The 23,588-nt window shown below is 43.1% G+C and overlaps 1 protein-coding gene and 1 pseudogene across 1 annotated transcript; one reads left to right on the forward strand and one right to left on the reverse strand.

The window, feature by feature from the left end:
• The first annotated feature begins 1,136 nt into the window (after nucleotides 1-1,136).
• Nucleotides 1,137-3,510, forward strand: LOC128044840 (nucleolin-like; annotated as a pseudogene).
• A 1,488-nt stretch (nucleotides 3,511-4,998) lies between these two features.
• Nucleotides 4,999-21,782, reverse strand: SLAMF7 (SLAM family member 7). The gene is made up of 7 exons (XM_052637839.1): nucleotides 21,734-21,782; nucleotides 13,211-13,543; nucleotides 12,821-13,093; nucleotides 12,491-12,607; nucleotides 11,499-11,608; nucleotides 5,894-5,956; nucleotides 4,999-5,070 (listed from the first exon to the last, which is right to left on the reverse strand). The coding sequence occupies exons 1-7, from the start codon at nucleotides 21,780-21,782 to the stop codon at nucleotides 4,999-5,001; spliced, it is 1,017 nt and encodes a 338-aa protein (XP_052493799.1).
• Nucleotides 21,783-23,588: the final 1,806 nt, after the last annotated feature.

Consider the following 23,588-nt stretch of genomic DNA (forward strand, 5'->3'; position numbering starts at 1 on the left):
CAGTTAAGGAGGTTAACCATCAGTTAGGTCTATTAAACTGTAACTTGTCTTCTGATCAAACTTGCTTTAATTGTCTTTACAAAAACTTCCGTGTCCTTCAAGCATCATGTAGCCTAAATAAAATGTTTGCCCTAATTGTTTTTTAGGAACTTGGAGTCATCTGTTCAGTTGGAGATTGAGCCAGTTAAGACTGATTAAGATCTCTGGTTCTCCAACTGGGCATGCATGAGTGTCCTCTTGGTGACATGTTAACATTAGCGGGTTCAAAAGTCTGCCCTTGGAACATGCTCATGCAGCTGTTTTCAGAACATGCATCCAATGAAGAAGCCTGTATCTTAGTTGCAGTGCACAATGCTTATTATCTCACTTTTTTTCTTATTTCTAATTACCTTTCCCCACATTCCTCATGCTTCAGGCCACCTGCTTTCTTACCTGAGCCCTTCACCTTTGGAGAAGTAGATTTGAGATTTGTTCTCCTGTCTCCTCACTTGGCTGTCTTATGAATAAACCTTTCCTCTACTTCAAACTTTGGTGACTCAGGAACAACACTGATGCCTAAAATAATTTAAGATAAGAGGCCTATCCAGGAAGGTTCCGCACCCCCAATCTTTCTGAGAATTAGAAAAAAAACCTCTTCCGCAAGACTTGCTGATTTTATCTTTAAAAAGCAACTATGTAGAGGAGCGTGGCCCCCCACGTGGGGTGCGCCTTGTGGGCGGCCTGCGGAGGGCCCCGGCCCTGGGGCGGAGGGCGGCGGTGCACCGGGTCTCGGGTCCAGCCGGGTGGGCGGACGGGAGGGGGGCTCCGGAAGGCGGCCCTGCCGCATGCGTTCTGCGCGGGGCTGCGCGCCCTGGCTGCCTGAGACTTCTCCCACGCGGACCTGCCAGGGCTGAGAGGAGCGGGGCTGGTAACCTGGGAAAGGAGGTCTTAATAGAAGACTACGGGTTAAGACGTGGGTTTTTTTTTTTTTTTTTTTTTTCTTCTAAAGCTGCCTTATTTTAAATTCAGACGAGGGTGGTGGGATTTGGTGCCACAATTTACCTCAGAGGCTTTTCCGAGGTGGTTTTCCTCACGTGAAGGGCCTTGAATTGTTGGCAGTTACAGTGGTCCAGTTGTAGTCCTCATTGAGAAACGGTATGGTGAAGCGAGGTTCAGTTCTGGCTGGAGGTGTAATTGTTAAAACGTGTGTGCTCAAAGAACGTAGCAAGAAGAGAGTAGCCTGTTTATCCAAGGCAAAGGCTGGTAAAAATCAAGGTGACTCCAAGAAAATGGCTTCTCCTCTGAAAGAGGTAGAAGAAGATAGTGAAGACGAGGAAATGTCGCAAGATGAAGACGATGAGAGCAGTGGAGAAGAGGCTGTTATCCCTCAGAAAAAAGGCAAGAAGGCTACCACAACTCCCCCAAAGAAGATGATGCTTTCCCCGACAAAAAAGGTTGCAGTTGCCACACCGGCAAAGAAAGCAGTGGTCACCTCTGCAAAACAGGCAGGAGCTACACCAGCCAAGAAGACAGTCACACCTGCTACAGCAGTGGCAACACGTGGCAAAAAGGGAGCCACCCCAGGCAAAGCACTGGTAGCACCTCTGGTGAGAAGGGAGCAGCCGCCCCACGCAAGGCAGCAAAGAACGGCGAGAATGCAAAGAACGGCGAGAATGCAAAGAACGGCGAGAATGCAAAGAACGAAGACAGTGATGAAGATGAAGACGACAGCGAAGAGGAAGACGACGATGATGAAGAGGAGGATGAGTCAGCCGTGAGGAAGGCAGCTGCTGCTTTTGGTGCTGCTCCTGCCACAGATGATGAGGAGGACGAGGATGAAGATGACGATGAGGAGGAGGAAGACGAAGATGACTCTGAAGAAGAACCTATGGAGATTGTATCAGCCAAAGGAAAGAAAGCTCCAGTAAAAGCTGTTCCTGTGAAGGCCAAGAGCGCTGCTGAAGATGAAGATGAAGAGGATGACAATGATGAAGAGGAGGAGAAGGATGAGGAGGAAGAAGAGGAGGAGGAGGAAGAAGAGGAAGAAGAGCCTGTCAAAGAAGCACCTGGAAGAGGAAAGAAGAAACAAAAAGCAGCTCCTGAAGCCAAGAAACAGAAAGTGGAAGGCACAGAACCAACTGCATCTTTCAATCTCTTTGTTGGAAACCTGAACTTCAATAAATCTGCTCCTGAGTTGAAAATGGGTATCAGTGGCCTTTTTGTTAAAAATGATCTTGCTGTTGTCGATGTCAGAATTGGTGTGTCTAGGAAGTTTGGCTAAGTGGATTTTGAATCTGCCGAAGACCTGGAAAAAACCTTGGAACTCATTGGTTTAAAAGTCTTTGGCAATGAAATTAAACTAGAAAAACCAAAGGGAAAAGACAGTAAGAAAGATCGAGATGCAAGAACGCTTTTGGCTAAAAATCTGCCTTACAAAGTTACTCAGGATGAATTAAAAGAAGTATTTGAAGATGCTGTGGAGATCAGATTAGTCAGCAAGGATGGAAAGAGTAAAGGGATTGCTTATATTGAATTTAAGACAGAAGCTGATGCAGAAAAAACCTTGGAAGAAAAGCAGGGAACAGAGATAGATGGGTGATCCAGGCGGACTCATGTTGATGTATGGCAAAACCAACACAATATTGTAAAGCAATTAGCCTCCAATTAAAATAAATAAATTTATATTAAAATAAAATAAAATAGAACATAGTAAAAAAAAAAAAAAAAAAGAAAGGTCAAAGTCAAGACCATAGAGATGCAAAGAATAGCACTTGGAGTGGTGAATCAAAACCCCTGGTTTTAAGCAACCTCTCCTATGGTGCAATGGAAGACACTCTTCAGGAAGTATTTGAGAAGGCAACTCATATCAAGGTGCCCCAGAACCAAAATGGCAAAGCTAAAGGGTATGCATTTATAGAATTTGCTTCATTTGAAGATGCTAAAGAAGCTTTAAATTCATGTAATAAAAGGGAAATTGAGGGCAGAGCCATCAGACTGGACTTGCAAGGACCCAGGGGATCACCTAATGCAAGAAGACAGCCATCTAAAACTCTGTTCGTCAAAGGTCTCTCTGAGGATAAAAACAGAAGAGACATTCAAGGGATTGTTTGATGGCTCTATTCAAGCAAGGATAGTCACTGACCGGGAGACTGGATCCTCCAAAGGGTTTGGTTTTGTAGACTTCAATAGCAAGGAAGATGCCAATGCTGCCAAAGAGGCCATGGAAGATGGTGAAATCGATGGGAGCAAAGTCACTTTGGACTGGGCCAAACCTAAAGGTGAAGGTGGCTTTGGTGGCCGAGAAGGAGGCAGATGTGGCTTTGGAGGCTGAGCTGGTGGCAGAGGTGGCCGAGTTGGATTTGGTGGCAGAGGCCGGGGAGGCTTTGGAGGGCGAGGAGGCTTCCAAGGAGGCAGAGGAGGAGGAGGAGACCACAGCCACAAGGAAAGAAGACGAGTTTGAATAGTTTCTTCTATCCCTGTCTCTCCTTCTTCCATTGGAAAGAAAGGACTGGGGTTTTTACTGTTACCTGATCAATGACAGAGCCTTCTGAGGACATTCCAAGACAGTATACAGCCCTGTGGTCTGCTTGGAAGTCCGTATAGATAACATTTCAAGGGAGATAACCCTGTTGGTATTAACTGGATATTGGTATAAACTTTTTAAAGAGATGAGTGATAGAGCTAACCCTTATCTGTAAGTTTTGAATTTATATTGTTTCTTCCCATGTACAAAACCATTTTTTTTCCTATGGAGTTTTGTGTGTGTGTATTGGGGGTGTAAAGGAAAGCAGAATGTTTTATCATGATTTTTGCTTCAGCAATTTTGGGACAAATTAAAAGTCCTAGAACTCTGAAAAAAAAAGTAATTATAGTAATAAATACAATCACTTACAATATTTACCATGTGAATATCACTCCACTGGGTGTGGTGTCTCAGAAAGGACCCATCTATGAAGGGGAGCAGAATTTGTCACCTCAAAAATGTATCTCTTTGGCAAAAGGATTATTTTGTGCCGATTGTTTTTACAGAAATAGCAAAAGCTCTGAAAATGAATAGACCTTCCTCTTTTGTAAGTGACATTTATTTTTACACTTCCCCAATGCAGAAGTTGTTTCCCCTTAAATAAAGGAGACACTTCACACCCCCAGACCTGGGATCTCAGATCTGTTCCCAACATTTCCATTCAAGTTGTGTATCCAGAAAGACATCCAAAAGCAGTCTTCCCTCTCTGCATGTTCCTTGTCTGAGTTTCCAGTCCGCCAAACTGTCTTCCACCTGGCTTCTCTCCTTGTGCGCTTTGACTCCCAAGTCTTGTGTACCCACTCCTGACCCTCGGGGTTTCAGAAATCTGTGGCCAGGCCTGCTGCCACCGCCCAGGGAAGTAGTTCCTGAAGGGTCACTTTCAGGATAGCAGAGAGCATGTCTGACCAAAATCAGTGTGTGCTCAGCACAGCACTTGTGAGGTCAGCGTGTCGCTGATGAGTCAGTAAATCAATCCCTTCAACTGCTGTCTTCTGCTTCTGCTGCTAAGGTCGGCTGGCCACCCTGAAGTTCTTGCCGTCTTGGCAACCAAGCACTTGGTGTATTCCTCATCTCCAAGCCCTGGAAAGGGAGCTGTTTGAATCTGTGTTAACATTTCAACAGAGATGCTTCTAAGCCCCTTGCTTTGAGTTGGCCAATAAATTCCTAGTCAAATTTCCAGGGACAGATTTAGGGTTTGGGGAGATTTGTCAGCAGTGGATAGGATGTGAGACTTTTTTTTTTTTTTTTTTGCCTCACTCCATGGCTTGTGGGATCTTAGTACCATAACCAAGGATTGAACCTGGGCCCTCAGCAGTGAGAGCACAGAGTCCTAACCACTGGACCACATGGGAATTCCCAGATTAGGAACTCTTAACTCTGAAGGAGCATAAGGTATAGTTTATTCTGGAAGGAAGTCAGAGTTCTTCATTCTTTCTTGATGTTTTTGGTCCAGTCAGTGAATTCTTCTGGTCATTTTCTTTGGAGCACATGTCTGTTTAGATGACATTGTTATAGGTAGATGACCTTGGTGTATCTGACGACATGGGCAGGGAGTGGGGTTCTGTTACCTGTTGGGCAGACATGAAGATGCAGAACGCTGTAAGGGAGCAGGGCTCTGGATCCTCCCAAGACACCCCAGCATCCCAGACACTTCATTGCCAAGGGTACTCAACCCAACCTCCCCACTGTGCTTGCTCGTCTGTTTAATCATTTTGACCTTAGAAAAACTGTCCCTCAAGCGTAACCCACATTTATCTTGAATGCTTAATGGACTGAACTTTCCTTCTAACATTCTATCCAAACCAACCTTTCCTATTACTAAGCACAGTGCTTGCCCCATCCTCAATTTTCTGATCTGGTTTGAACACAAGAAAGGAAGGTATCCTTGCTTCCACCAAGCATGATCTCTGTAGGAATAAGATTTACAAACTTACTGTGTTGGTAGTAATTTGACTGTGGGGGGAGGTGCAAACTAGATGTAACATAGCTAGATCTTGGAAAAGAAGAAGAATGTTCTCCTGCCTCCAGTTTACAAGTGATTCAAAATAAGCTGGAGTTGTCTCCCCAGCCATCCCTTTCTCCCAGCACAGGCTAAGCTGTGGACCTTTTCCCATGCCCTCAGGCAGGATCCTGCTGATTTTCCCTATCACTCCTACCTGGAAACTCTCTCCTACTCTATTTGTTCCACTTTATCCCCACTTCAACTCCTAAAACACAATTCTCTCCTTTTCCCCACATACTTGTAAACTTAAGCAACGGGAATGGGATACACTGGGTGCCTTTTAGTACCAGGGAAAATGAGATCCCTGGGGCCCAAGAAATTTTAGGTAATCTTGAATAAGAAAAGAGGATGAGACACCTAAGATGAAACTCAGCCCTAAGGGTTCTTACCTTTGGGGGTATGTGCACAGTGGAATAGACGGTACTTGCTGGGTTTTCCTCTGGAATAACGCTCTGTTAGAAAACAAAGAACAAACAAAAGAAATCATCACCTACACCCTGGGTCCTTGGAAGAAAAGTTATGACCAACCTAGACAGCATATTAAAAAGCAGAAACATTACTTTGCCAACAGAGATCTGTCTAGTCAAAGCTATGGTTTTACCAGTAGTCATGTATGGATGTGAGAGTTGGACTGTGAGGAAGGCTGAGGGCCGAAGAATTGATGCTTTTGAACTGTGGTGTTGGAGAAGACTCTTGAGAGTCCCTTGGACTGCAAGGAGATCCAACCAGTCCATCCTAAAGGAAATCAGTCCTGAATATTCATTGGAAGGACTGATGCTGAAGCTGAAACTCCAATATTTTGGCCACCTGATATGAAGAGCTGACTCACTGGAAAAAACCCTGATGCTGGGAAAGATTGAAGGCAGTGCCGGGAGCCAGCGTGAGGAACTCTGCCCGTGGCAAAGGTCATGAGGAAGGAGGCTCGGCATACGCAAAGGCAGGATCGAGCCTCAGGAGACCCCCTGTTCCTGAGCATCTACCCCCAAAACCAGAGTCTGCCTTCATTACAGTTTTATGCTCTCATCTACACCTCTGACTTTACGGGGGGCTGTCCCCCACCACCTCTCTCTCTAATGGAGTTAACTTAGGACTCCAGATAATAAATCTCTTGGGCGTGACAAGGGTGTCTCAGGTCAAATCTTTCTGCTGGCAGACTAGCTTGTGTGACAGGATTATCCACACTCCTGCCACTACACACATGATTGTTTACTACCTCTCAACCATAAACAGCACAGAGAGTTTGGAGTATTTTAAAAGTCTTAATTAGCATAGGGCTTTTCTCATTGTTGAGTCATTGATTGCCACCAGGCCTCCATATCCTTAGGCACCTGGGAGTATGTTAATCGATGTAATTGGAATGTAGAAAAGGAAATATAGTAGTTTTGATGTTAGCAATACTAGACTTTTTGAGTTAATGAATTTTGTTTTATCACGGTACTCCTCTTTCTTTGTTACAAATCACTGTGTCCTTGCTATGTAAAAATGTAACTTTATCACTATCTTAAGACTAAGTAGATCTTAAGGGGAAACAAGTTTTCTTAAATTGAAGAAAGTAGGGAAAACCGCTAGACCATTCAGGTATGACCTAAATCAAATCCCTTATATTTATACAGTGGAAGTGAGAAATAGATTTCAGGGCCTAGATCTTATAGATAGAGTGCTGGATGAACTATGGAATGGGGTTCGTGACATTGTAAAGGAGACAGGGATCAAGACCATCTCCATGGAAAAGAAATGCAAAAAAGCAAAATGGCTGCCTGGGGAGGCCTTACAAATAGCTGTGAAAAGAAGAGAAGCAAAAAGCAAAGGAGAAAAGGAAAGATATAAGCATCTGAATGCAGAGTTTCAAAGAACAGCAATAAGAGATAAGAAAGCCTTCCTCAGTGATCAATGCAAAGAAATAGAGGAAAAGAACAGAATGGGAAAGACTAGAGATCTCTTCAAAAAAATTAGAGATACCAAGGGAACATTTCATGCAAAGATGGGCTCGATAAAGGACAAAAATGGTATGGACCTAAGAGAAGCAGAAGATATTAAGAAGAGATGGCAAGAATACACAGAAGAGCTGTACAAAAAAGATCTTCATGACCTGGATAATCACGACGGTGTGATCACTCACCTAGAGCCAGACATCCTGGAATGTGAAGTCAAGTGGGCCTTAGGAAGTATCACTACAAACAAAGCTAGTGGAGGTGATGGAATTCCAGTTGAGCTGTTTCAAATCCTGAAAGATGATGCTGTGAAAGTGTTGCTCTCAATATGCCAGCAAATTTGGAAAACTCAGCAGTGGCCACAGGACTGGAAAAGGTCAGTTTTCATTCCATTCCCAAAGAAAGGCAATGCCAAAGAATGCTCAAACTACCGCACAATTCCACTCATCTCACATGCTAGTAAAGTAATGCTCAAAATTCTCCAAGCCAGGCTTCAACAATATGTGAACTGTGAACTTCCTGATGTTCAAGCTGGTTTTAGAAAAGGCAGAGGAACCAGAGATCAAATTGCCAATATCCACTGGATCATGGAAAATGCAAGAGAGTTCCAGAAAAACATCTATTTCTGCTTTGTTGACTATGCCAAAGCCTTTGACTGTGTGGATCACAATAAACTGTGGAAAATTCTGAAAGAGATGGGAATACCAGACCACCTGATCTGCCTCTTGAGAAATCTGTATGTAGGTCAGGAAGCAACAGTTAGAACTGGACATGGAACAACAGACTGGCTCCAAATAGGAAAAGGAGTGCGTCAAGGCTGTATATTGTCACCCTGCTTATTTAACTTCTATGCAGAGTACATCATGAGAAACGCTGGACTGGAAGAAACACAAGCTGGAATCAAGATTGCCGGGAGAAATATCAATAAGCTCAGATATGCACCAGATGACACCACCCTCATGGCAGAAAGTGAAGAGGAACTCAAAAGACTCTTGAAAGTGAAAGAGGAGAGTGAAAAATTTGGCTTAAAGCTCAACATTCAGAAGACTAAGATCATGGCATCTGGTTCCATCACTTCATGGGAAATAGATGGGGAAACAGTAGAAACAGTGTCAGACTTTATTTTGGGGGGCTCCAAAATCACTGCAGATGGTGACTGCAGCCATGAAATTAAAAGACGCTTACTCCTTGGAAGGAAAGTTATGACCAACCTACATAGTATATTCAAAAGCAGAGACATTACTTTGCTGACTAAGGTCTGTCTAGTCAAGGCTATGGTTTTTCCAGTAGTCATGTATGGATGTGAGAGTTGGACTGTGAAGAAGGCTGAGCACCGAAGAATTGATGCTTTTGAATTGTGGTGTTGGAGAAGACTCTTGAGAGTCCCTTGGACTGCAAGGAGATCCAACCAGTCCATTCCAAAGGAGACCAGTCCTGGGTGTTCATTGGAAGGACTGATGCTAAAGCTGAAACTCCAGTACTTTGGCCACCTCATGCGAAGAGTTGACTCATTGGAAAAGACTTTGATGCTGGGAGAGATTGGTGGCAGGAGGAGAAGGGGACTACCGAGGGTGAGATGGCTGGATGGCATCACTGACTCGATGGATGTGAGTCTGAGTGAACTGCGGGAGTTGGTGATGGACAGGGAGGCCTGGTGTGCTGCAATTCATGCGGTCACAAAGAGTCGGACACGACTGAGCAACTGAACTGAACTGAACTGAACCTTTATCAATAGAAAGTAAGGTGGGAACATAAGATGTTGATCGGCCTCCAGGCCAGAAGATATTGTGAACAAATGTAAGACCCTTGTAAGAACAAAGATATGCTGATAAGGGTTGGAGCAGCTGACCCTGCGTGACTCTGTTTCTTACATTTATCTCTATGTACAACTAAAAGTATAAAAGTGGACCTGGAAAATAAAGAAATGGGACCAGTTCCTGGAAAGATTGGTTTCCCCTGTGTGGTCTTTTCTCGTTCTCTTCTTTTCTGGCTGAATTCCCATCTGGAGCATGGAGGCTCGCCATGTCTACTTACCTTCCCTGGCTTCTAAAACCCACGTGAGAGGGAGCCCAAGGAGGGGCACCCTCCGATATTCAAGCAGGCACTTGTGGCCTACGTAGGTGGTGCAAACCTCTTGTCTTGAGGTTTTATTGGTTTTCCACGTAAACCAAGTTATTCAGCCTCTTTTTCTCCACTTATTTTCCTACTACACTATTTCTTTCTAATTTCCATCCATATCTTTAATTAAGCAATATAGGACGCCGACTCCATCCCCGGTTTGAATTACCCTGGATCCACCGGGGCTGGTCCCCGGCAAGGCAGGAGGAGAAGGGGATGACAGAGGATGAGATGGTTGGATGGCATCACTGACACAATGGACATGAGTTTGAGTAAACTCAGGGAGTTGGTGATGGACAGGGAGGGCTGGAGTGCTGTAGTCCATGGGGTTGCAAAGAGATGTACACGACTGAGCAGCTGAACTGAACTGAACTGAACACGCTGGGTCACATAGACAAGGCTAAAGAGACATCCAGAATCTGGAGAAGGGAAAGCAGAGGTGGGAAGAGATGGTGAGAGGGAAGAGAGGGTTCTGGAACAGGAACAGGGAGTGAGAAGTATTCTTGCCCATGACTGCCATTGTAATTATTAATGACTTTTTTTCAAGAAGCAACTGCATTATTTTTAAACTCTGTTCTGTTTAAATCACTTAATAAATATGTAAGATAAAGAAGTCCCATGAGCTATGAATCTCCCAAGTGATTAAAGAATAATTTGAAATAATTCTGCTAATGTTGCAAACAAACTCAAATCAGAAAGGGATAAAACAATGATGACGACAATAACAAAAGCTCCTTCCAGGGCAGAGAAAGATATCCTGGGTCAGTAAAGTTTATTCTTGAACATCGAGGACAGTGCTGTGGTCTCCAGGGAATGTGTCTTGAGCAGGAGAAGAGGAGGATGTTGGGAAAGTGATCAGTTTTGACAAAAGTCAGGCTGAATGGAGCACAGAGAGGTCTCTCCTGTGAGGAAGGAAGGAGCTCTCAGGACATCAACAACTTGGAAGAGGAAACGTAATGACTCCTCTTGGAAAAGTTGTAGATAATAAGTGTAAGAAGATGCATCCTGATCCAGAGGCATTGACGGATGGAGTGACACGAAGATTTTTGAGGCTCTAAAGTGCTTTAACTTTTTCATTAAGTGGGCCAACGTGGAAAGAGCACTATGACCCCTAAGAAGCAAGCCCAGCTTCGGCTACAATGATTGCTCCTAGGGGACCTTTTGAAGCTGTCTATCTAGTTCTTGTCTCAAAACTGCATCTCTCTCTCTCTCTCTCTCTCTTCTATAATCAATTAATCAATTTAGCTCTGCTGGATCTTAGTTGTGGCACACAGGATCTTAATTGCCAGGCGCAAGCTCTCTTAGTTGCAGCATGTGGGATCCAACTCCCTGACCAGGGATTGAACCTGGGCTTTCTGCTTTGGGAGTGTGGAGTCTTAACCACTGCACCACCAGTGAAGTCCCCAACTTGTCTCATTTTTTGGATTAATTTCAACTTTATCTTGAGATTTTCTTTTCAAAGAGTTTTCTTTGAGTTAACTTTGTGGTCACTGAAGCTTGATGACCCACACGTGGGAAGTCTTGGGTGTGGAACATCTGAGCCCTGCTGGTTCCTTGAATTGCCTCAGAGGAAAAAGCATCTCTGAAGCCCATCTTCTGATACCATAACTAAAATATCATGTTAAAATCACATTTCTCTCTCCACCGTCCTATACAAAAGGAATCAGGCCTGTTCAGTGGCCACTGTGCCGGGGCCGGGGGGGCGGGGGGTGAGGGGAGAGGGGTGATTCCATGGATCACAGGGTTAGCATTCCTGGCTGGGTCAAAACCAAAGGCCATCAATTCCTGCACAGGAAAGAATCCATAAATATGGAAGAGATAAAGTGCATTGGGTTTCAAGGGTTACACATTCTTATTTTTCATGCTGCCCTTGGAAAAAGCTCAACTAAACAAAGGAGGGACTCAGAGGAGAATCAGGCCCCAGAAAAAATGGGAAAGAACTCACATTAAAATTAGAGATTGTATCATACTCGGGCATCTCTTCAGAAATGGGAGGGAAGTGAAGAGTTTCCTGATGAGTGTCCAGTTCCTTCTTCTCTTCAATGATCTCTGAAACTAAGTTGAGAGACAATCAGAGCTGGTCCTCTTTCCACTAGCCACCCCTATTGGTCCACCATCCCATTTGAATAACCCACTTAGGGTGATTATCAAGCATCCTGATTTTCCTATAACTGAAGGGTTTTCCAGAACATGAGACTTTCAATGCTAAACCCAGGAAAACTCCAAGATGAACTGGTAACCCTCATCACTTTGCTTCCCAAACTCTAAATAGGAAGCAGAGGAGATCATAAATTCTTCCTCAGTGTTTCCAGGAGGGAAAGAAGATCTCAGTGTCTGCAGTTCATTCCTAACCAGTGCTTAGGTCCCTCCCTGATACCCTGAGTGGACGGTATCAGTGGGAACCCCAAAAGACAAATCAGCAGGGTTTAGGGACATGGGGTATAGCATGGAGAAAGACAGACAATGCCTTCTCCAAGAGGGATGTATCTAAACTGAGGTGGGGAGGAAAGAGAAATCTCTGGAGTTGATCCAGTGGAGGGAATTGGGATGGGCTGGGGGCTTTGACAGGGATGGGCTGACTGGAGTGTGCTGGCCTGTGGACCTCAGTGTTGGAGGCCATGGCCTCCCAGTCAGGGGAGCAGAGTCAGCTGTGTGGGGCCTGTGTCAGCAGAAGGGCTACACTAGCAAGTCCCTCTGGGGGGAAGGAGAAGGCAGGCACTGGAGAAGGGACTGAGAAGACCTTGGCCTCAGGATAGAAATTAAAGTATTCTCTCCACTCCAGCACCAAGTGCCAATGGATGGTGCTGTCCTTTAGGACAGACTGTGGCTTCTTCCTTTCTGCATCCTTAGTGCCAGGCACAAAGCTTGGCACACAGTCCAACATATGCTTGTTAAATGAATGAGGGAAAAGATTGAGGTAAACAGTACATACTCTACCTTTTTTCCTTTCTCTTTGTATGATCAAAATAATTAACACCAGCATGAGGGAACAGAGCAGGAAGAATGACAACAGGACGTAGAGGATCACATAGGGAGTCTGGCCCCCAGCAGCACCTTTAGAAAGAGAATGGGTGGGGGCACAGGGCAAGAAGAAGAGTCAGCTAGGGAAAATGGCACAGCTTTTGGAGCAATTGCAACCTTCCTCCCAGTCTGATGATTTCCCCAGGGCTTCTAGTTTTCACAAAAGGTTTGTTCACATGGGAACCAGGAGAACAAGATATAGGTCTTAAGAACAGGGGCTCCTGGAGAAACAGGAGAGACAGTCACCTTGACAGAGATTCTGGGCAAAGATAGGGTTTGAGGAGTTGCTGCTGATGGGGTTACTGGCCATGCAGATGAAGGTCATGTCACTTTTCTCCCACCTCCAGGATATGGGGAGGATGGAGCCCCTGTGGGATTCATTGGTTGCCTGGTCCAGAGACTTCCAGCTGTAAGTTACATCCTCTTCTCCATGTTCCATGGAACATGTGAGATTGGTTACACAGGTGCCATTCTTATTCTCCTGCAGACCTATGATGACTTTGGGCTTTGACAGGTACTCTGTAAGAGAAATAGACAACTGAATAGACATCCAGTCTTTGTTTGAATAGCTTCAATATCAGGGAGTTCACCACTTTATGAAGGCAGTCATCCACCTTTGGACCTGATTCTGCTCACCATAGACATGCAGCTCATACTCCTGGGTGAGGGGATCCTGGAGGGTTGAGTTGTGTATCTCCACACGGTAGACACCTGAGTCATTCTTCTTTAGTCTGCTGAGCTTCAGGGAGTAGCCTTCATGTGGGAAATTCACTCTTTCCATGTTACGCTTTTGGGTCACTATGATAAGAGCGTTTTTGTCTGCCGTTTTTGGCTGTATTGTGACGAGAGTGGTTGAATTGAAGACCCAGATAATGCTGTCAACTAGATTTACTGAGAGATTCAGAGGGAAAATCACAGACCCACCAATGGCACCAACCAGCTTCTTTGGGATTCCAGAGGCTGCTGGCCCTGCAGAAACAGAGAACCATAAAATAAACCTGAGTCCCTGCCTTTGCCACCAATTACTCACTCCCTTTGGGTCTTGGAAAGGTCCCCAGAAAGCCTTTCAGTCTAACCTAACCAGCCCCAGGAAACCTTTGGGGACCTCCTCACACAAAGACATTGAGGTCAGAACTCGCTGCCTGAAAGGGGTGATGGCAGGTAAATCCACCCCATTTCCAGAGACCTCTGGTTGAAGAGACCAAGCTCTGAGGTACACCGTGAAACCCAGCTCCAGCCTTGACAAGTTCCCGTAGAGGGACAAGTAGGGAGGTTACTGTTTAAGCTCCACTTAGGACTTCCAGGATGCTCCTGGGAGAGCCAATTTTGATGCAGATGAGGAAGGTAGCAGCTTATGTGATCCGGGGCAGAGCTTCTCAAGCACAAGCCAGAGCATTGAGAAGAGAGCTATAAGTTCTTAAAGACAATGGTAACATAGAATTTTGAGGATGATTTATTTTTCTATTTTTTAAAATTAATTAAATTTTTTATTGAAGGATAATTGCTTTACAGAATTTTGCTGTTTTCTGTCAGACCTCAACATGAATTAGCCATAGGTATACATATATCCCCTCCCTTTTGGAGCTCCCTCCCTTCTCACTCCCCATCCCACCCCCCTAGATTCATACAGAGCCCCTGTTTGAGTTTCCTGAGCCATACAGCAAATTCCCATTGGCTATCTATTTTACATATGGTAATATCACCTCACACCAGTCAGAATGGCCATCATCAAATAGTCTACAAACAATAAATGCTGGAGGAGGTGTGGAGAAAAGGGAATGCTCTTGCACTGCTGGGAATGTAAATTGATACAGCCGCTATGGAAGACTGTATGGAGATTCTTTAAAAAACTAGGAATAAAACCACCATATGACCCAGGATTCCCACTCCTAGGCCTATACCTTGAGGAAATCAAAATTGAAAGAGACACTTGTATCTCATTGTTCATTGAAGCACTATTTACAATAGCTAGAACATGGAAGCAACCTAGATGTCCATCAACAGATGAATCGATAAGGAAGTTGTGGTCTATATACACAATGGAATATTTTTCTATTTTATAATAGAATGGAGGGAATTCATGATCATCCCCAAATGAGGTTCTCATTCACTTGAGTTCCAGTATCCTTTCTTGAGTGAAAAGGGAAAAAATGAGTGACTGGGAGCTCTGGAATATGCCCAGGCTACCTTGTAATGCTTACTCTGAACTATTGGGAATTGTAGTAGGGTTTTAATGCCCACTGTTTCCCCAATTTTTATTTCACTGCAATATTAATTCACCTCAAAAAGCATGACTTGCAAACAACCATCACTGATTTTTTGTTTCCAGGTGAAAAATAACTAAGAATGGCTGCTGAAAAAGCTTCCAGAAGTGGTCAAGTGAGTATTTCTAGTAAACAAGTATGAGGAATAAGTCACTTTCTACCTATTAAGATCTGAAGGTTGGCCTCTGGATATAGCAGTGAGGGAACTTAGATAAGGACTAGTTGTTTGAAAGCCCCTACTCTGATCTCATGTAACCCAAACCAATGCTTAGAGGAAGAATTTTTTTTTTTCACAGTCTCATTTTACAGACCAGGAACCACAGCCACAATGAGGTTAAGTGACTTACTGAAATACATGGCAAGAGGCAGACACTATCTCAGTAATCATCGGGTTAAGACCTTACACAGCATATTTTACAAATGAGAAAACTCAATAGCAGAAGTTATTCAAGGTTCAGAAATAGTAGAAAAACTAAAACCAGAACCAAAATCTTCTCCTTAAAGATGTTCTCTGTGAAAGTAAAAACCCAAAGTTATTTTTCCTTCCTAGTTGGTCATTCTTCCATAAAATATTAAAATTTATATTTTGTGCTGTGTTGGTATAAAAATGAATGTAACACCTGTTAGATTTATTACTACATAGTCATTATTATTGCAATATTTTTTTCTTCAGGTTTTAAAAAAATATCAAAATGAAAACTAATGTGGGTCCCAGGCACTGTGCCTAATTGGGCCTGTGTGATTAACCAAGCATTCAGGTTCTTTTTTGTTTCACAGCTAGATCTCCTGCCATAGTATTTTCTACCACCTCAGCACTCATGTGACTCATAACTCTTCTAGTAAAACACAAATTACTGCAACTGGCTTATTCAGATATCTAAAATCATGAAAGCCTGAAAGTGAAAGTGTTAGTTGCTCAGTCATGTCTGACTGTTTGCTACCCCATGGACTATAGCCCGCCAGGCTTCTCTGTCTATGGGATTCTCCAGGCAAGAATACTGGAGTGGGTAGCCATTCCCTTCTCCAGGAGATCTTCCCAACATAAGGATCAAACCCAGGTCTCCCATATTGCAGGCAAATTCTTTACCATCTGAGATAGCAAAAGAAGTTTTTTTATCTAAAATTATAGTTCCTATTAACACTCAACTACCCTGCTGTTTCTGCTGCTAAGTCGCTTCAGTTGTGTCCGACTCTGTGCGACCCCATAGATGGCAGCCCATCAGGCTCTACCGTCCCTGGGATTCTCCAGGCAAGAACACTGGAGTGGGTTGCCATTTCCTTCTCCAATGCATGAAAGTGGAAAGTGGAAAGTGAAGTTGCTCAGTCGTGTCCAACTCTTAGCGACCCCATGGACTGCAGCCTACCAGGCTCCTCCATCCATGGGATTCTCCAGGCAAGAGTACTGGAGTGGGGTGCCATTGCCTTCTCCAACTCAACTACCCTAGAAAGTATTATTCCCAAATAACTATATTGCTGTTACTAAGGGTTTATTCTATGTCAAATGTGTTTTTTTTGTAAATATTATACCTGTGACTTAGAGCAATCCTGAAAATTAGTTTTGATCCTTTTATCAGGGATCAGCAACCTTATAGGCCATGGGCCAAATCTGGTCTGCCCCTGATTAGAAAATAAAGTTTTATTGGAACTCAGCCACGTTCTTTCCATAGCAGCAGTCTATGACTGCTTTTCCACTACAAAGGTTGAATTGGATAGTTGTGATAAAAATCATACTGCCTGCAAAACTTAAAATATTTACTATTTGGCCCTTCATAGCAAAAGTTTGTAAACTGGATTTGATTTAAAAAAAAAACAAAACCTCAAGTAACTTGTCCAAGAACACAAAGCTAGCAGGTGATAATTTGAGGGTTTAACCCAATGTCATTCCATCCCTGGAGCCTGAACTCTTTACACTACAGCTCAGTTTGAAGGTCCCTTGGCATTTGTTACAGCTCCAGGCCTTTCCATTACTCCCCATCCTCAGTTCCCTCAAGGGTTTAGGTGTCCACTCTGAAGCCCAGGGGCCTCATTGAATCCCAATTTCCCATTCAAGTCCTTTCTTGATCTTCCTTCAGGTGCAAGCAGTTCTATCAATGCCCCAGAGTAAGGGAATCTGTTGCTAGCAAATGTTGACCTAGTCCTCTGATTAGAGGTCTTGGATCTTGACCAACTTATTTGTTAAATTTATCTCTGCAAGAACTGGTTTCTCTTCCTGGGTGAATGATCTTTAGGAGTTGGTTTTTGCTTTCAAACATTTTCCTCTCTATAATTTATCAGTCAGTGGATATATACTTTGGATCACTCAAGCCTTTGTCAAATCACCTTGTTAAGCAGAATTTTTTTTTTAATTGCCTCCTTGCTTCTCTAATACTAAGGGAAAGATGATTTTTCATTGCTTTCTCTTTGGTCATCTCATGAGGTGTCAGAATAGTCCCAGTAAATATTACAGACAAAAATTAGTTTTATTTTGAATTTTTGATTTATCAATGAATGCATTCGTTCTTTTACTTCAATCGCAAGATGGAAGGGGTGAATATTTTGAAGTCAAGTAAAGACTGGCTATGACTTGCCCCTAAGTACGTGAATTTCCTAGATTAGGGCTCATTTCAGTATATATTTTTTTCACTTGAGATGTTGGGGGGATGTTTAAGTTGGGGAGGTGATAAAACTGTAAGAGTGTGACTTTAGTGGTTTAGCACTCATGCAGCACTTAAGCCAAGAGTAAATAATTGTTCTTTTTACGTCTCTACATATGTAGTTCTATCTCTCCAGGGTACATTTTAAGAAATGTGAATATTGTGAAGATATAAAAAATGTCTTCAAATTCATTGTTCCTTGTTAGAATGAAACTGGAGGGCAATACAGTGCAAATTGCCAGCGGGAACCTAGATGGAGGACATTGTTCTGTCTTTATTGTATCTTCAGGATGAGAAGAAGCATCATAAAGGAGGAAGGTGGTTCCATGTCATTCCCATATGTGAGCTCAGAGGTTAGGGGGCTGGACTGGCGAATTCTAACCAATTTTGCTTCCTCTTCCCAGTTGACTGTTTCTTGATCCAGAAACAAGACACTTCTCTTCTCAGGTGTTAAGACAAAACTAAAGCTTCCCTTTCTTGGATGGCTTCCCCACCTTCAGTATGTGGCCCTCTGTAGGGTTTTACCACATCTAGGTAGGTCATGCTCTGCTCATTCAGTCATTCCTTCTTTTAACAAGAGTTTGTTTAGCTCCATATTTTGGCCAGATATGTTTAGGAACTGGAGGGTATAAGTGGGGAGCAAAATAATCATGATCCTTGCACTCATGGAGTTGGAAGAGAGTCATTAAATAAGTAACAACATGTGTTGTGAAACGAGAAGTGACAGGTACTTTGGGAACACACAGTGGGGGATGGGGGATGCAACATGTGTGATCAGAAGAGCCTAGAGAATGGGTGGCTATTTCCATTTATCTACAAGGCCTGGAGGTTTGGGCCCCGTGAGATTCCCACCTGGATCAGTGCAGCGAATACTGTAACTTTCCTCCTCATTTTGTAGCAGCAAAATGGTTTGGATAAGACTGACAGGCTCTCAACTCAAGTAGTAGCCTTCCTCTGGCATTAGTTCAGGGGCATCACACGTCCCAGGTTGATTGTATCTAGAGAAGCCTAGGATTTTTGCTCCTAGGCAAGCAAAAGTTGATGCTGTGGGATGATATGAAGCCTTGGATGGCCATTCACTTAACCACCAGACAAGCAACCAGGACTCCCCCCTCAGCTGACCCCCCCCATTTATGTCCTAACTCATGCTTTTGTTGGTGCTTTATCCTTTTCTCTGTCCATCAAAATCATATTTAATACTCATAAAGCCTACTTCAAAGCCCTTCCCTGAGAAAGCCTTCAACTCTTTCTCACACTTAACCCCTTGAAATTCCACCATGATTGTCATTTTATTTTCCACTTTAAATTTCCCAGAAGGAGCTATTCCCCTGGCAGTTGACTAGACATACCATTTTGCTGTGAGTTAGGAGACGACTGATCTACAGGCATTAGGTTCCAGATCTCGTGGTGATGGGGTCTGGGATCTCATCCAGGGATGAGTGGAGATGACCTCTCCTCTCAGGCAGCTTGGGGCAGTGTAAAAAAGAACTCTGAGCTAACTGGGTGTCAGGAGACTTGAGTTCCATTCTGGTTTCTCTGTGGTAATAATTCCAGCAATGAATACTTGGTGTAATGAGTACTTTCTTGATTCTCAAAGCAACTCTGTGTGATAGAGGTTAAGCTGCACTTTATAGATAAAGAAACTGGGGCTCCAAGATGCTGAGTCACTTTCCCAAGACCCCAAACTGGAAAGTGGCAGATGTGACAAGAGGAGATAGTTTGTTCCTCAGCCTTCTCTAAAGACCCTCATTCTTTCCACTTCTGCCTCCCACTACTGCCTTGAGTTTCAGTATTCTAAAGACTCACAGGAGAAAAGGCATAACCTTTATTCACCAGAATTTGGGTGAGGATGAAGGGTGAATACAGATGTGAAGGCTGTTTTTGAGAAGCACAGAGCAGTCTGAACCAAGGTGGGGGGCACAGGGGAAGCAGGCAGTAGTGGTATAAGAGACAGGCTTTGAGAACGCTTCCTATTTTTTGGTTTCACTTCTACAAGAATGGCTAAAAGTGAGATTTCCCCAAACCTCTTTTGGGTGGCTTCTCACAAGGTAAGCTTCTTAGAAGATGGTCTGGACCCTAATGCATACACATCAGTCAACTGGCTAATGCACAACAAAAGAGTATGTCCAGCCATCTCACAGGGAGATAGCTCCGAGAGTGAGCATTCCCACCTACTTTTGGAAGTGGAGGGAGCTGGGAGAGAAGACCTTTTGTTTTCTGCCATGAGCCAAGATATTCTTTGCACCAGGAGAGTCAACCCTAAGATGCTCTTCATAACAAGAAGGGATCACAGCTCCTCCCCTTTGCCACATTACTTTCCTTTGAGTTGTCACCTCCCAAACCTTCCTTCTTGTTTTTCTCATCTTGTCTTTTTCAACACCTCCCCAATACCGTCTCACCCACTTTTTAAAATTTCATTTTATTAACTTTCTCCTCAACACTACTGTATAATAGAATCACCATAAAATTGTGCCCATTTTCCAGATAAGAATACTGAGGCTGCAAGAGTTACTCCTTAGCCCCTCTGAACTTGGCTAGGCTTACTCTTGGTTGGTGCATCCACATTCTGACAATGGAGTTACCTATTCTTCTTGGGCATTTCCAGCACCTACCTTGGCTTCATGTACCTGGAGAGGGAAGGAATCCCTGGGGAAGATTCAGCTCAAGTACATGTTTATCAAGCACTTTTCCTCGGAGTACAGTGTTAGCCAGTTTGCTGTCATGAAATGAGCACTAGCTTTGGAAACAGTCTCTGCTCTACCTCCTCTTGCCTAAGACATTTGACCTCTCAGAGCCTACATTTTGGGGATAATAATATCTATCTTGTAAACTTGTGAGGAAATTGTATGAAAAATGCCTTGTGTAATAGGAGCTTAATAAATGGTGATTTATTATTATATTGTTTTGCATTTGATATCTCATTTAAAACATCACAATAATTTGCAAGTTAGGTTTCATTTTCTGTTACGTATTTGTAAGCAAAAAGTTTCAGAGGCCAAGAAACCTATTCACAATAATATAGTTACTATCAAACTCAGGACTCCTTGTCCAGGGCAGCACTCCTTCCATGGTCCTACTTCCTGGAAGCTCTAGAACAATCTGGATTGTCCTTTCAATCACAGGAGGTATAGCATGCAGGCTGCCACAGTCTCTTGGAGCAGGGCTCACACTTGCAACCCGCTGCCCCAGGTCAGGTTTCAAGTGAGCACCTGGGTTTTGAAAAGTCCTGCCATGTTTCCCCCCATGTCACCATCCCCAAGTTCCACTTTTGATCACCATTTCTGTTCAGGAGTGGTTTTTAAAGTGGGGCTCTATACCAGGACCAGGTGCTTCCTAAAAATGGAAACTTCTAATGAACTCAAGGAGGGCAAGATTCTGTTGATGCTTCAAGAGGTCTGGTGGTGGGGAGGAAAGGATTGGTTTTCTAAGCAGAGACTGATTGCATTGCTTGGGTTAAGAGAGAAAATTCAAATGTTCTCTGTCATTAAAATGATTGTTAAATGCATAATCATTTAAAATACTTTTCTAAATAACATATATTTATATTGATGTAAATATGAAACATGGGCTTCCCTGGTGGCTCAGTGGCAAAGAAACTGCCTGCCAGTGCAGCAGATGCAGGTTAGATCCTTGGGTCAGGAAGATGCCCTGGAGACAGAAATGGCAGCCTACTCCAGTATTCTTGCCTGGGAAATACCATGGACAGAGGAGCATGGTAGGCTACAGCCCATGTGATCACAAAACAGTTGGACATGACTTAGCGACTAAACAACAATGAAAATATAAAACATAGAAATATATGTATAAATGTTATAAATATATTTAAATAAAAATATTTAAAATACATATTTCTAAGTATAGAAATATACACTTGTACCATCTCACCATCTCATTTTATTTTTAAAATTACTCTCACAATGAGGGAGAGCTGAGGTCTGGAGAAGATGACATTCTTCATCTAATACATGGCAGACTCCAGGTTAAAACACAGGTCTTCCTGATACCCAACACCACTTCTCTCAACCCTTCCTTCCCTGGGACAATCAGAAGAGCAGTCAACCCCCAAAGTCATTCCTTCTCCTGTCCCTCCAATCTCTTTCTGCCCTGGGAGATTCAGATACCACAGGAAACAAAAAGCAATATTACATGAGTGATAGAGCCTGCTGAGTTGAGCCAGAGATCCAGAGTGGATCCAGGAGCCTGGAGCTAAACCCAGGATGGGGCAGACAGTCAGGAAAATAAGAGGATCTGGTTGCACTCACCTGTGAGCTGGCAGAGGAGAAAGATAAAGCATGCTGGGACTCCAAGCATGTTGCTCTCTGAATGTTAGTGACTGAAACAAAACTACTTCCTGTCTGTAGTGCTTATATCTCTTCCCCAGTTGGAAGGTGGGGTCATGGTATAATGAGTCACTTTAGTGACTATCTCCACTATGTTCACAAGGAATGACTGATGATTAAAGCTATATGGTCAGCTCTTTTTGCTATAACATAGGACCTCTCAGAGATTTAGAAGAGAGAACATGGAAGGAAATAGAACGTTATGTGGAGAATGAGAGAGTTGCACTGGAGATAATAATAATATCTCTTAAGCTTTTCAGAGTACCAGGAGTACCTGAATTCTTTTATGTATTTCTCATAACAATCTTGTGAGTAAAATACTTCCATAATCCCTAGTTTTACAGATGAGAAAATGAAGGCTTACAGTATATTACAGCAAAATCAAGTAGTTCTTTAATCAAAAGAAATCATTATAATAGTAAAAAGAAAAGCCATGTGGTGGTAGAAGATATTTGTGTTCAGTTCAGTTCAGTTCAGTCGTTCAGTCGTGTCCGACTCTTTGCGACCGCGTGAATTGCAGCATGCCAAGCCTCCCTGTCCATCACCAACTCCCAGAGTTCACTTATACTCATGTCCATTGAGTCGGTGATGCCATCCAGCCATCTCATCCTTTGTCGTCTCCTTCTCCTCCTGCCCCCAATCCCTCCCAGCATCAAAGTCTTTTCCAATGAGGTAACTCTTTGCATGAGGTGGCCAAAGTATTGGAGTTTCACTTTTAGCATCAATCCTTCCAAAGAACACCCAGGACCGATCTCCTTTAGGATGGACTGGTTGGATCTCCTTGCAGTCCAAGGGACTCTCAAGAGTCTTCTCCAACACCACACTTCAAAAGCATCAATTCTTCAGCGCTCAGCCTTCTCCACAGTCCAACTCTCACATCCATACATGACCACAGGAAAAACCATAGCCTTGACTAGACGGACCTATGTTGGCAAGTAATGTCTCTGCTTTTGAATATACTATCTAGGTTGGTCATAACTTTCCTCCCAAGGAGTAAGCATCTTTTAATTTCATGGCTGCCATTCTTTTAGGGTAGGTCTGTTGGTGACAAATTTTGTTAGTTTTCCCTCACATTGAGGATGTCTTGATTTCACCTTCATTTCCTGGGTATAGAATTCTAGATTGACAGTTCTTTTCTTCCAGCACTTGAAAAACATTATGCCACTTCTCTTGCCCATATTATTTTCTGATGAGAAATCAGCAGTTCTTTAAATTACTTTCCCCTGTAGTTTATGTTATTTCTCTCTGTTATGAAGATTTTTTTTTTTTGTTAGTTTTCAGCTGGTTGATATTAATGTGCTTTGGTATATATTTCTTTGAGTTTCTCCTGTTTGGGGTTTATTCGGTTTATTGAATCTGTAGGTTTGTGCCTTTTGCCGAATTTGGAGAAATTTAAATGTTTCTTTGAATACTTTTTCTTGAGACAGTAAAAATAAAAATATATGTAAGAGGAGAGACAAATTATCATATTTTCAGATCATATTACTGCTGATGTAGAAAATCCAAAGGAATCTGTAGACAAAGTATGATAACTAATAAGGCAGTGAACAGGACTCAAGCAAACAACCATATTGTATACAAGATATTCTTCTAACTTGGCGCTCACTTGTTTACTAATCTTGACCTTGTTCAGTTAAGAGACAAAGAGGTATTTTCCTCATGGTAACACAGCATTTTATTAGCAGAATCAGAATATTGTGGCTTTTCTTGTTCTAGAAATGACCATGCTAAGGCTTCTGGGAAAATAAAGAGAAAATATTTTTGAAATGGGAAAGGG

This window comes from Budorcas taxicolor, chromosome 3 (genome assembly GCF_023091745.1).
Source record: "Budorcas taxicolor isolate Tak-1 chromosome 3, Takin1.1, whole genome shotgun sequence".
NCBI classification, from domain to species: domain Eukaryota; kingdom Metazoa; phylum Chordata; class Mammalia; order Artiodactyla; family Bovidae; genus Budorcas; species Budorcas taxicolor.

What these genes read in the sequence shown, in the direction of transcription:
- SLAMF7 (XM_052637839.1), bottom strand. Translation starts at nt 21,782, where the DNA reads ATGCTTGGAGTCCCAGCATGCTTTATCTTTCTCCTCTGCCAGCTCACA. An exon ending in GTATGAGCTGCATGTCTATG is followed by an intron (nt 13,094 to 13,210) that starts GTGAGCAGAATC and finishes TTTCTCTTACAG; the next exon opens with AGTACCTGTCAAAGCCCAAA. An exon ending in TGCCCAGAATCTCTGTCAAG is followed by an intron (nt 12,608 to 12,820) that starts GTGACTGTCTCT and finishes CTCTTTCTAAAG; the next exon opens with GTGCTGCTGGGGGCCAGACT.